General features: G+C 38.6%; 1 protein-coding gene and 1 long non-coding RNA gene across 4 annotated transcripts; one reads left to right on the top strand and one right to left on the bottom strand.

Annotated features, from left to right (window-relative positions):
• Positions 1 to 1,249: 1,249 nt before the first annotated feature.
• Positions 1,250 to 3,682, top strand: prr18 (proline rich 18). Of its 3 annotated transcripts, none has more exons than XM_016668503.1 (2): positions 1,250 to 2,287; positions 2,318 to 3,682. In XM_016668503.1, exon 1 carries the CDS (start codon positions 1,508 to 1,510, stop codon positions 2,261 to 2,263), a length of 756 nt encoding a protein of 251 aa, XP_016523989.1. In that variant the 5' UTR covers positions 1,250 to 1,507; the 3' UTR covers positions 2,264 to 2,287; positions 2,318 to 3,682. The 3 variants fall into 3 exon arrangements, with proteins under 3 accessions (XP_016523989.1, XP_016523987.1, XP_016523988.1); XM_016668501.1 differs by having other exon boundaries at positions 1,251 to 2,287; positions 2,321 to 3,682; XM_016668502.1 differs by having other exon boundaries at positions 1,251 to 2,267; positions 2,313 to 3,682.
• Positions 3,683 to 10,636: 6,954 nt separating this feature from the next.
• On the bottom strand, positions 10,637 to 11,812 carry LOC107835610 (uncharacterized). The gene is made up of 2 exons (XR_001661412.1): positions 11,468 to 11,812; positions 10,637 to 11,225 (listed from the first exon to the last, which is right to left on the bottom strand). It is a non-coding gene; the product is annotated as an uncharacterized LOC107835610 (long non-coding RNA).
• Between the last annotated feature and the right edge of the window lie 1,479 nt (positions 11,813 to 13,291).

A 13,291-nucleotide genomic window follows, 5' to 3' on the forward strand; every position in this document is an offset into this window, starting at 1 on the left:
TTTCCCCCCCCTTATGTTGATCTAGTAAGTTCAGCTTTGAGTGCAGTAACATCATCTCAACCTGAAAGCACCTCCTTGACTTTATGTTTCATGTTGATCTTTGACTATTCCTCTTCAAACCGCCTCTCTAGATCCTGCCTGGCCTTTTCTCACTGCTCTTCACCTCACAGGTTTTCTATAGGATTTCTGTCTGAGAACTCTGTTGGTCATGGCAGAAGGAGTTTGTTTCTGTGTAAATTTGGGAAACTGAAACTGCTTTCAGTTTTATTTAAAATGCTGTGGGGTTTTAAAGAGTTTGTGGTGTCACCAGTAAGTTTGAGAAAAGAAACAAGTTCACGTCATCACAGGTCCACCACCGTACGCAACGTATCTTCATACATAATTATCCTTTAGTTGTACATCAGATTCAACTGGGGTATGTCTTACAGATAAATCCTTTTTCTTCCACTAAACTTTACATATTAATTTTTGAAAGAATCTTGTGTAGAGTGATTCATAACTTTCCATATCAACTCCTGTTGAAGTTTCCAATCAGACATTTTATATTGCTTTAAATGTGGAAAATTAAAAAAAAAAAAAAAGGTTCTTCTGAACTTATTGTTGGAAAAAAATGACAAAATTGTCCATTAGGTCTAAACCAATCATGGTCTGGTGAATTGGTAACCATGGTGTTTGATAAGGGTGACATGGTCCTCTGCCCCGGTCGCCCTCCTGTCATGGGGCGGCACCATTGCTCCAGAAATAAAATTCAATAATTTGGTTACCAATTACTACTAATTTGCATATCCAGTCAACAAGGACTGCAAGATGAAAGCATTGTAAAAAAAATAAAAAAAATCTAGCTGTGCAGTGCAGGTGTTAGAGTTGATTATCTAAAACAGATTTTATAAAAAATGTTTTTTTTCCCTTTTTTTTAAGTATCTTGAATCTTACCTCTGGTCTAGATTAACTTGATTATTTCATATTAAAATGAGATTCTTTAAGCCACACAGGTTGATGAAGCCTTTATTTTATAGTATTTAATGCCATTTTTCAATCAGAAACTTAAGATTGAAATAAATGTCACAATTGCAAATATAAACATGGAATGAATTATTCTACATGAGATTAGTTGAACACAACTTTGCGTAATTCCCAAAAAAAGGAGAATAAATAGGAAACAGTGGATTATATGAACATGTGTGACCGTCAGGAGGTTGATGTGATTCATTGTTTTAGGAAAGGCCCTAAAAAAACTATCAAATGACGTAACTAGGTTTTCCGTTTCTTTGTTTGGCGCGTCTCTTGGCCACGCCTTCCTCCACCAGATCCACAATAAAAGAGCCAGGATGTGTGCGTGTGTGTGTTTGCGTGTGTGTGTGTTACTCCATCCTGTGTGGACAACAGGTGCACCACCGCTCCGGTGATAATGCCTACAGAGCGCCTGTATTCGCTCTGCGCAGGGCTTTTCAGGTTACACTCGCTGCTTTTTATGTCTTGATTTTCTTCATTATTTCTGACCGTAAAGATGCCTTTTCCGCCGATCAGCCTCCAACAGCGGATCTCCTCTCCTGGCAGGGAACTATTTGGGAAAAAGAAGGCCAACGCAGGCCACTCTCAGGCTGAACAAACCGGCAAATCTGGATCCGAGAAGGGAAAGCAGCCCAGTTCCTGGGCATCAGCAAACCTGCGGAATCTGGGGCGAAGATCGCAACCGGAGAAGAATAAAAGCCAAGCTCAGAAGACGAGTTCGGGACAAGAGACTCAGGGAAAGTGCTCCTGGCTGTCGGTGCCCAAACCGCAGGATCCATCCTTGGGAATAAGGCGCTCCAGCTCAATGGACTCCGCCAGACATCTCAGTGGGAAAGAGGAAACAAAGAAGGAGATCCAGTTCTCGCTCAGCCTCACTCCTGAAGCCATTCTAGTTATTAAAAAGCGGAACCTGGAGAAGCAGATGATGGCCAAGCAGCAGAAGTGCTGCGCCTCCGCGGACTTTCGGCACCGGCGAGTTTTTCCGTGCAAAAAGGCGCACGGAGCGTCCAAGTGCTGCGCTCCGGGCGGCAAGACGGACAGCGCGGAACAGCAGGACATCACCGCCATTGTTAAAATATCTCTGCTGAACGATCAATACAAGTACGATGATGTGGAGTACGAGGACGAGGACGGGGATGTGGATGAGACCGTTGTGAGGAAATGCAAAGAGTGGCTGAAAGGAGTGGAAAACGCAGCTGCTTTGGTGAAAGCAGACAAACTTTCAGCACTTCCGCACCTCAAAGGCTGCTGACACCTGACTTCAGATCTTTATTATTTTTATTATTATTATTATTATTATTATTATTATTATTATTATTATTATTATTATTAAGTTGGAAGAAAGAGACATGACGGACAAATTCGTTTCATTTACATCACTTCAAACAAGTGAAGGAGGTCTACTCTAAGAGAATGTCAGGATTTAAAAAGATGTCAAGTTTAAAATGCCAAAAGGGGCAGACTACTTTTAGATAAGAAACATTCAATAATACAGGTCAGGTTTATCAGAGTGTTTTTTTTTATTGTTTTTTTTTTTATCATCTTTGTTCAAGTTCAGATGCCATTTTGCTCTCACTTTCTTCTCAGTTTCTCTTTGCACACGGATTTATTTCCAGTGGGCGTCTGTGGATTGGCTGAGGTCAGTGGAGGCAGCCAAAGCGCTCGTCTCCTTTTGTTAGAGAACAATAAACTGCTGGAGAACATCAGCGACTCATGCACAGACTGACTGAAACCCAGCGCGGATTCTTTGGGGGATTGTTTTTTTTTTAATCTTCTGCTAATTGGGTTCAATTGATCAATCAGTGATGTGGTGAATTCGGGTAAAATGGGACAAGACAAGTTAGGAGGGGAAAACTAAACAAAACCTTAAGTTAACAACGATATGGCATAGATAAAGTTATTTTGGAAGTGTGTAACCCAAATCACACGAAAAACCAGTATAGTACATATTAAAAATGTTTGATCTGAGCATCAAAACAAATTATATTTTCTAAATTAGTACCTTTTTTTGTCCCAATTTACCAAATGATATCGTAAATTGAGACATCCAAAACGAAATGTGTCACTGTTGTCGGCACATAAGATCTGGTATAAAGATTTAGATTAACACGTTTTTGAAGGCAGTAGAAGTTTATTATGTGGGTTGTTGTGGTAGGTGGAGAAAATAAAATGCAAGGAGAGTAACAATAACTAGAAAATTAGTTGGGAAGAAGAACTAGTTTCTTCCTGACTAGAATGGATCATATTTTCAGATGAATTTATTTATTTTAACTAAATTTTCTAAAGTTAAGAATAAAAAGAATCACGCCGTTGGCAATTATGTCAGCTTTTTTACAGAGCTTGTAAAACTGACTTTTTTAGTGACAGACCATTTAACAAACTGATGAGCTTCCATAATAAGTATCATAGTTACAGCTAAATTGTGCCAATTTGCTAAATGTGTCAAATATAGTTTTGTCTTAATTATGATAAAGCAGAGAGCCATGCTTTCATAAAATAACAAACTTTACTTTTCTCACACAAACTGAAGAACTCAAACCTATATAACACATTAGGTGTATTGTTAAATTTGTTTAAAGTAATTCCTTGATTTACCTGAATTCACCTTTATCACAAAATGTTTATACGGTCAAATATTTTATCAGCTGAAATTTATTATCTATTTTGAAGTTTAAAAAAAAGTTCTTATGAACTGGCCATATTAAATTGCTTAGATTTATTAGTTTCTTCGTGTGTATTGTTCTCTTGCTGATTTGTGGTCATTTCGGTCTCTTCTTGTTTCTGATTCCCAGACAGCATTTTCATAAAGGCTCTTTGTTTCTGCTGTGCAGCTACCTGGGGCCATTTGGGCATTAGCCTTTTAAGCTTCTTAGATTTCCTGTTAAGCAGGGTTGGCCAATGAGTGCTGCATGCGTGCCAAGGTGCATCATTCCTGCAGGAAATTACCTCCAAAATATGTCCATATGTCAAACTAAATATGCCACTAATGTTTGTACAAGAATGACACTTTATTATTTCCTGTATCTCTCTTTTATTTTTTTTATTTTTTTTTAGAGTTAGGTATTTTGCAGTCTGGATGTTCTCTATTGTTTTCTGCAATAACTTTGTTTTTACCCTGGAAATGTGATGCTCAGGGAGAAAACAGCTGATCAGGAAACAATATACAGTCAATATCACAGTGGAAGAGAAATAAAGTTATAGAAGGACCTTTTGCGCTTCTGTGTTGATTAATTTAACCTTATCCTGTGTGTTTGTGCATATTAGATGACCAAACAATAATTACATGCAGGTGGAAGTTCATTCAGGTTGTAACTGTGCAACAAGCTGTTTCTGTCATCTGTGGTTTGTTTGAAACTGTCAGAATGAATGAGTTACATCGTTGTGTTGTAAATGCTCCCATAAAATCTGTGTTTTTATTTGGAATATTGAGATTTTATTGATTAATTTGACCTTTTCTTTCACTGGGAGATGGACAGAAAACAAATGACTGTCTGCGGCTTGATCAAGTGTCTCCACAGGAGCTCAAAATTTACTCAATTACAAGCATACGCCTGACTAATATTTGACCAAATATCTGTAGGAAATTTGTAGGAAAACTTTTTGGTAAACACTAATATGCTTCTGGCATAGTTTCTTTGAACTGACTAGTTGTTTATATGATGTAAAGTTGAATAATTTGGAAATAGTGTTTTTTCTTAAACTATCGCAAAAGTGTGCTTGTTCCACTGAACTTCACTAGTTCTGCTGAGCAGATTGGTCAAACATTCAACCATAGTTATACCAGGATCTTTGTGAATGTTGGAAAAGTGAGCAGTTTCTCTGCAGCTAGTCAGGAGGCAGCTATATATTTCTGTCTGCATGTGTAATTCTCTATCTACATAAGAGAAAATCAATTATAAATTTTAAATTATTTATCTAGTTCTTACTTTGAATGTCCCTGAAGTGAAATGTTTTATCATCAGCACCTCAAACGCATCATTAAAAGACCCAAGTTAGGGAATTAATCACCAAAGCTGTATGAAAAACCTTCACATTAATCCTCAAGTAACATTTGCCTTGCTGATTTCTTTGAATATGAAAAAGAAAAAATGGAAGAAGCATCAACGTGTTTTTTTTTCCTCAAGGAGGAAATTTTATTGCATTTTTCCATGAGATTCCAGTCGATTCCCTGTATTTTAGATGCATAGAAACAACCTGCTGGTTTTGGAAGCAAACTCCGCTTACTGGCACCTGGAATTTGCAGTACTGTAAATATTCAGACATTGCCACAAAGTTTGTAACAATGTGGCCCAGTGTAATACTTCACTTTCTGTGTCATGCATGTCAACAGAGTAAACACCTTGCTACAATCAAAGCACCTTGCTGAGCAGACACTCCACATGGGTTCAGACTCGGATCATGTCGGGGTCGACACATTCTGTACGAGGCCCCGTTTGGTCCTCAGTGGCTCCTGTACAGATATTATCATCTGGCTTGTTGACCAAAAGTTCTGTAATCCCCTCGTCTATTGTGCCTTTTCAATTGCGGCCTTGTCTGTCTGACTGATTCAAGCCTGAAGCCAAGCTATTCATGACTCTGTTTCTCTATGGGCGCCTTTATTATCTCAGCAGCAAGGAGCAAGCAACAGTGTTTCAATTTGTTCATTTTCTTACTTCTGCAGTTGTTTTCGTCATTTTCTTGTGCTTTTATTGCTACTTTTTTTTTTTTTTGTCTGAGATGCAAATCCTTTTTTGGATAACAAATGAAAAGGAAATCGCTGCAATCCTCCTCAGCCCCAAGATCGCTTTCTAGGTCAGTGAAGAAGCGCAGCAACATTATCTGGAGCTGATTTACAGTGTCAGAGAAGAAGAACAGATGGGTCCTGCCTCCGCTTCATCGTTAACACTTTGCAGCACTAAGAAGAGGAGAACTGCCAGTCCGTTTTGCCCTAGAAGTGATAGTTTTTCTGTTTGTGGCGCCTGAACTGTTAAACCAGCAGCACCTTTGTGAGGAAGGAGAGAAATGAATGTTTCCTGCAGGGACTTGGCCCAAAAAGCTCTGTAATGTTCCATGACAGAGAAATTTCTCAAGGACAGAGCGAGATGAGAGAGAGCTGAGTTTTCCAATAGAAAACAGAACCATGACTCGTCTTCATTTATGGATTATTAAAAGAAGAATGAACCTGTTTTATACAACTTTCATCTATGTTAGCTCTTTTCGGCGCTGTAAAAGTATTCACATTTAGTCATACTAGATTCACGAGCTTCCATGTACTTTACTGGGATTTTCAGTGACAATAAAAATATAAAAACTGTGCCATGTGTTGATATTCACCTCGTCTTGAGTATGAAGGTTTTTGGAACCACCATTCACAGAAAACGCAGATGTAAATCATTTGGATTAGGTGGATTAGGTCTCCACCATTTTGCATGTCTAGAAGGAGATTTAAACACATTATTCTTTGCAAAATTAATAACTTAATAAGCCTTGCAGATTCTGAACTGATTTAGGTCTAAACTTTAACTAGGCCATTTTTATTTTGAACCAGAGTTGTCAAACTCCTGTCCTACTGGGCCAGCATTCTGTAACTTTTTATATGCATCCCTGGTCCAGTACCACAGAGTCCTGCTAATGACGTAAAAATTTGACTCAGGTGTGTTGAAGCAGAGCCACATCTTAGAAGTCGTGGTCATCGACTCTTGGGGTCTGAACCAGTTCAAAACGTTCAGGTCCGGACCCCAAATATGTAGAATTGGGGTCAGAAATTAACCTAAATACCACAAATGACAACGAGAAAGCATGTGCATTTCATAAATGTTGAAACAAATTAAAAACAGGACTTTGAAGTAAATTAAAGCACCATGTTGTTCTATACATTGGTATTTGGTTTGATGTTCAGTTATGCTGATTGGGTTTGTATTGCACCAGTTTTCAAACTAAGTCAGGATTCTTTTATCTCTTTGCAAACTCCAAATTAAATATTTAGCTTGTGAGCTAAGAGTGAGAGTCACAAGCCTCGATTTTTTCAAATTTGTGAGTTAGAAACTGGAAGAGTTTAGGAAACATTGGTCTAAACTCTGAACCATTCCATCGTAGCACTGGAAAATATTTAGCAAGCAAGCTAAATATTTATCTGGCTAACTAAACGTTTAGGTTTAGTTGGCTCAAACTAAATATTTACTTAATATAAAAATTGGCGTCTCTGTGTTGCCCTGCGACAGACTGGCGACCTGTCCAGGGTGTACCCCGCCTCTCGCCCGGAACGTGAGCTGGAGATAGGCACCAGCACCCCTCCCGACCCCACTGAGGGACAAGGGTGAAGGAAAATGGATGGATGGATGGATAAAAATTGGCTTACAGGTAAGCGGAAGTGGAATATGAAAATAAAAGTTTTGCAGATCTCTATGTAAACTCCAAATTAAATATTTAGTTTGTTAGCAAAAAACTTCTAAATACTAAATATTTTGCTGGTGAATTAAATATTTAGTTTGGAAGTCTGACCTGTTCGAAATGTTCGTATAACATGGTGAAAACATGACTTTGAAAAATGAACAGCCACATTTTTTTCCTTTATTGCAGGCAAAATAAACCAAAAATATTGCTATTAATTTTTTGACAACGTTACACATTCTACCACTTCAAATTTTAATTAAATTTACTGCTTTTGTGATTGTGAATTGATAAAATGTGAAAGTATTCCAAGAGTATGAATACTTCTGCCAGTCACTGCATCTGCTGCTTCTTTCCTTCCTTGCTGTTTCTGAAGTTATTTTTTTCTTCTAAAATCTGAGGCGTGTTGGGGATCAGGTAGTAGGATGGTAGCTCTGTGGGAGAGTAGGTGGACTCACTCCTGCCTTTATTTTTGTCTTTTTTTGTCCATTGCAAAAACAGAAGATAGCTGCGGTGTGGGAGGATGCTCTTGGCTGACGAGAGGGATTACCAAAAAAGAACAAGACGGGTTCCTGATTTTATTTTATTTTTTTCCTTTTTTCTCACTTCCACAGCGTCTTTTGATAGACAGCTAATGAAGGCACAGATGGACCCTGGAGACAGAGAATGAGGCCAATTCAAGATAGCAGCTCAAATCCCCAAATACTGACACTTCACAGCCGTTTTCCGACGACACATCCCAAGCTGCTCATTCAAAGCTGTTTATTAAAAATACAGGTACATTTGAAGCACCTCATAATCTGCAGGAATGGCCGGGTAATGAAACGAGAGGTCTGCATTTACTGATCTCCACAGTATCATTCTAGGATCCTCTGATCTGTAGTCAGTGCTTATAGCTGAAACCAGAAATTTGCATACACTAAATAAAAATACGAATTTGCCTTTTTTTTCCCCCACCATCTGAAGTTAAACCAGACCAAGCTTCTCTTGTTTATGGTTAAAATTATCAAAAGTATTCCTATTTGCAACAATAATGAGAGAAAGAACATGTCAGACTTATATTTATCAGCATTTATTAGCATTATCTTTGCACTATGACTAAAACGTTTTGTCTAGTTTGCTGGAGTTCCAGCCTGTTCCTCCTGACTGAACTGGACTGGTGTAACTCAGTCCAGTTTTCAGATCTACCCCAAGACTTATCCACAAGATTCAGAGCACGTTATTGCAATGGTGACATTAAAATGTTGACTTTTTGTCCTTAAGCCACTTTAAAACCACTTTAGCTGTATTTTTAGAGTTATTAATCTGCATTCAAGCTTTAACTTCCTGGCTGATGTCTTCAACATTTCCTCGTGAATGTTCTTTGATGCCATCTATTTTATGAAGTGCACCAGTTCCTCCTGCAGGAAAACAGCACCACAACATGATGCTGCCACCACCATGCCTGACAGTTAGGATGGTAAAAGCATCCCTGTTTTTCCTCTAAATGTAACGATGGTCATTATGGCCAAAGGGTTCCACTTTGGTTTTTATCAGACCAAAGGACAAAATCTCCAAAAATGAAGATTTTTATCCCTGTGTTCATTTTTATGTTTCTTTTGAAGTGAAGGCTTCTTCCTCGCTGAGTGGCCTTTCAGCCAGTGTTGGTACAGGAAACGTTTCACTGTGGATGATGACCCGTTCTACCAGCACTCAGAAGCATCTTCTCAAGGGCTTTATGTTTTGTTTTGGGGTCAATTTGCACATTTTGGACCGAAACAAGTTATTCTGTGGGACACAGAACCTGACTCCTTCCTGAACATCGTCATGGTTGGACATTCCCATCATGTCTGTACTTGCATATAACTTTTTGAACAGATAAATGAGGTGCCTGTAAGCATCTAGAAATTATCAGCAAAGATGAACCAGAGTTGTGCAGCTCCACAGAAAAATAAAAATAAAATAATCTTTTGATTCAATGTATGTAAACTTCTGGTTTCAACAGTATGTCTGCTAATACTTATCTCTGCTTCCACAGTTTGCTTTATTTATTTATTTATTTTTTGCTAGCTGTCTCCAGCTGGCGTTTCCAATCCTCCTGCGCCACCTGGAGGAATGTTTGCAGATACACGACCCAAGTCTTGCTCTCTCCTCACAAAGGTAACATGTAGCAAACGCAAAGACACAACTAATACAGTTAAATCCCTAAATTGTCAAGTTGAATTTTAGGCTGTTTGTTGAGAAAATCGGTTTGTTGTTACATAATTCAGTCACTCTGTTTTTGTTGTTGTTGTTGTTGTTGTTGTTGTTGTTGTTGTTGTTGTTTCTTTTAGCAATGCAGCTGCATCTCAGTGATACATTGTTACACTCAGTCATAAAAATAGCAGGAGACTCTGTGAAATAATGGTCCCTTGACCCACAAGCATCTTTTAAATGATGCACAAAATACAATAAAGAAGGACAATTACTGAGAGACTCTCGGACTAAATGCAGATTGAGTTCAATTTGTCGCTGCTTGTTCTCCATATGTGCCCACATTTTGATCCATTTAAGTAAACTTCTGGGACACCATATGGTGGAAATGTAACTTGACGTTGTTGGATTGGGGATTTATGGTCGCTCTTTGACGGAATGAACACAAGGGGGCAGCAGAGATTCTTCTCTGTAGCCACACAGTTGGACTCTCACCGTTTTCACAGCAGGATCAAGCTGACAAATTAACAACGCAGCATGGCTTTTGTGATATACAGCTTTGGAAAATATGAAAGAGGAATATTTTATGTAATTTTTTTTTATTTGCAAGTTGACTAAAGTAATCACTGGACTAAAGAGAAACTGAGAAAAACTGTATGAAACTGCAAAAATGAATCAATAAAATGGGGGAAAAAGACATTTTTTTCAAGAAGAAACAACTAGTCAGACTAATGTCAGTGCAATTTGTTTCATGGAAATAAAATTACGTTTGATGTTTTTACATATTTAGCGTTAAATAAAGAGAAAATATGGACAACCCTTAGCATCTTCTTAATGAGATTTATAGGAAAACCAATGTCTTCAGTCAGAGGCTTCTTCAAAGTCACTGTAAAACAGACAGCTACAAGAGCTCCTTCCTGCCAACACCCATCACCATCTACAACAACAACTCTGAAGAATCTTAAATAATTTGAGTTACAACATTTAATCTCCATTTGGGATTAATCAAGTATTTTCGAATTGACAAAGAGATATAAATTATAAATTTGCTGTTACAGTTAGATCAAATAAATGATCACCAAGCTAAACGATACCAGCCAAAGTGTGTTTATTTAGTTCAAGAGGAACAGTGCATGAAGATGTAATAAACAGCTGGAGGGCCATTTATTTTTTAAGAGACAGTATCATTTAGGTCCTTCATGGATGTGAATTTCAGCCCCATGTTGTGTCTGCTCTCTCTTCCCTGGGGATTGACTTTGATTTTGACCGTCTCGTCTCACTTCTATCTGGGTGTGAAGACAGCAATACGCTCCGGGGGTCTTCCATGAGAGAGATCCTGTCTTATCTTCCCCTCCTGTAAAAGTCAAGCTTCATAAGGAGGATGTAATTGTCTTCTCTAATGACTTGCACTTGGAGGGGGTGGGGCAGAGGACAAAGGGGGCACAATAAAGGATTTTAGGGGCCCTCCTGTAGGAATACTTTGCTGAGTAAATGAAACTGCCCGTTGTTTCCTCAGCCTGGGTCGGCGCTCTGCCAGACGGAGGTGAGGCAGGACCAAAGACGACCCAGTCCAGAACACCTGCTGGGGCCTAATTGGCCCCTGCTGCAGTAAATGGCTTCCTGTGGCTGCGTGTTTACTTCTCATTTGTTCTGTGGGCTCTGTTTCCCAGCCACTGAAACAAGAGAGGGTCGCTTTAAAATCTTGATTCCCACAACTTTCTGTCGCTGTCCTTCTCCGACTGTCTCTCAAATAAAATTCTTCTGAAAGCTGCAGCTCTGTAGCTCATGACTTAACCACATGGGCACACTGGGGCAGTTTGACACAGAAGGGAAAACATTCAATGTGTTCATCCTAATAATGTGAATTTTCACTTATGAAGTTAGGCGAAATAAATAAACTGATGTTACAACTCACCTGAGTCAGGGCTTTGTGCTGTTCTTGTTTGGCAGTGGATGCCATCTTTTCCCAGTCTTGTGGAAACATGAAATGCGTAAATAAATTAAATCTACAGTGCTGATTGTTCTGGTCTTCTTCTGAATGAGTCCTTAACTAATTTTGTGAGGCTTGCCTCTCCTGAGAACCACTGTTCCATGTTTTCTCCATTTGTAGATAATGACTCTCAAAGTGAAACACTGGAGCTGCAAAGCCCAACTTTGTAATCTCTTCTTGAAACTCTTTAAATCATGACATGTTGATTGTTTATACTTATATATATTTCTGTATATCTTTTCTATTTAACACCTTTTTCAATCAATCAATCAATCAGACATGTTGATTGTTTATACTTATATATATTTCTGTATATCTTTTCTATTTAACACCTTTTTCAATCAATCAACCAATCAAGTATTTATGTAGCACATTTCAGCAACAAGGCAGTTCCAAGCGCTTTACTTTGTAAAAACACATAAATACAAAGTCATAAAAGACACCATACGGTCAACAATTGAGAAAACCAGCAACAAACATTACATTTTGAAAAGTACCATCATTAAAATCATTTTGATTCTGTTGATCTGGGTGTAATAATACTAATAATACAAGTGGAGTTATGGATGGTAGCTAATCAATCCTAGGAGTTGAGTTGAGAAAACTTTCTCAATCATTATGTCTTTACAAGCAATAATTTTCAGAGGCATGTTTCTCTAACATTTTCGTTTTTTACTTCTATTTTGCTTTTGCTCCCAATACGCTTTGATGTTATCTCTTAATGCATTGTGAATTTGTAAGAGTAAACTTCTCCTTTTGGTTTTACAACATGAACTTTTCAGTGTAAAATCTGTATGAGCTGTGAACCTGCATGTGAAATTTGAAATGTAAAAAAAAGAAAAGAAACAGAAGAGCTGATCTGGCAACTTCTCGGTGTGAAATCCCATCGACCCCACAAACAAACATGACGAGACGGCGGCCCCTCCTGCCTCTACCGTCCGGCTGTACCATAAGCACATTCCCCACGTCCGTGAGAAATACCGAAAATAAAAGCAATTAGAGATGAAGTCAAATGGAGAGTTTGCAAATCCCCTGGTTGGGTTTTTAAATAACAAGCCAATTCATCCAACCTGCCCGGGTTTTATTTGCTCAATATTAGCTGGGATGATTTATGGGACACTTGGTGCAGTAATTTGCTATCTTCGTGGCCATCTGGTCATAGTCATTTTAATGTGTTGAATTTCACAACTGTGCTTTACAGGTCTGCAAAATGAGATTAGACTAGAACACACCATGTCTATTCACACAAACTTCAATGAGAGGAAGATTTAAGCTAGCTACTTACGCTAGCTAGCTATATTTGAAGGCAGTTTTTCCCCATACTAGTCTACAATTTAAGGCTAAGTGTTAGCATTAGAATTGAACATGTGGATACACATGTCATCCTGCTTCTCCACCTGTGTTGTCTGCAGCTGATGGGGTTTGAACAGGTCTGCTGCAGCTGTCTGGTGAGTAAACGCTACAGGGTCCTCCCTGAAGCAAGTTTGCACCCAGCAGACAAAGTGTGTTGTCACCTGAGTGTGCTGTGTTGTCGGGTACGAGCTGAAGAGGACTATGGCTGCTCTTGAGAAGTAGCACGCTGTTAAGAATATCTTAACAACACAACAAATCGTGTGTGCAAGTGACACACATCACAGAACTCAAGTTAGCCAGGTTGCTGCAAACTGGGAGAGGCTCAAACCCCAAACTAAATGAAAACACAGAAATATTTCAATCTTGTGTTTAATAAGGGACGTGCTTTATGTCACT

Source organism: Poecilia formosa, unplaced genomic scaffold, assembly GCF_000485575.1.
Source record: "Poecilia formosa unplaced genomic scaffold, Poecilia_formosa-5.1.2 Scaffold15, whole genome shotgun sequence".
In the NCBI taxonomy this organism is placed as follows: domain Eukaryota; kingdom Metazoa; phylum Chordata; class Actinopteri; order Cyprinodontiformes; family Poeciliidae; genus Poecilia; species Poecilia formosa.

What these genes read in the sequence shown, in the direction of transcription:
- prr18 (XM_016668503.1), top strand. Translation starts at nt 1,508, where the DNA reads ATGCCTTTTCCGCCGATCAGCCTCCAACAGCGGATCTCCTCTCCTGGC.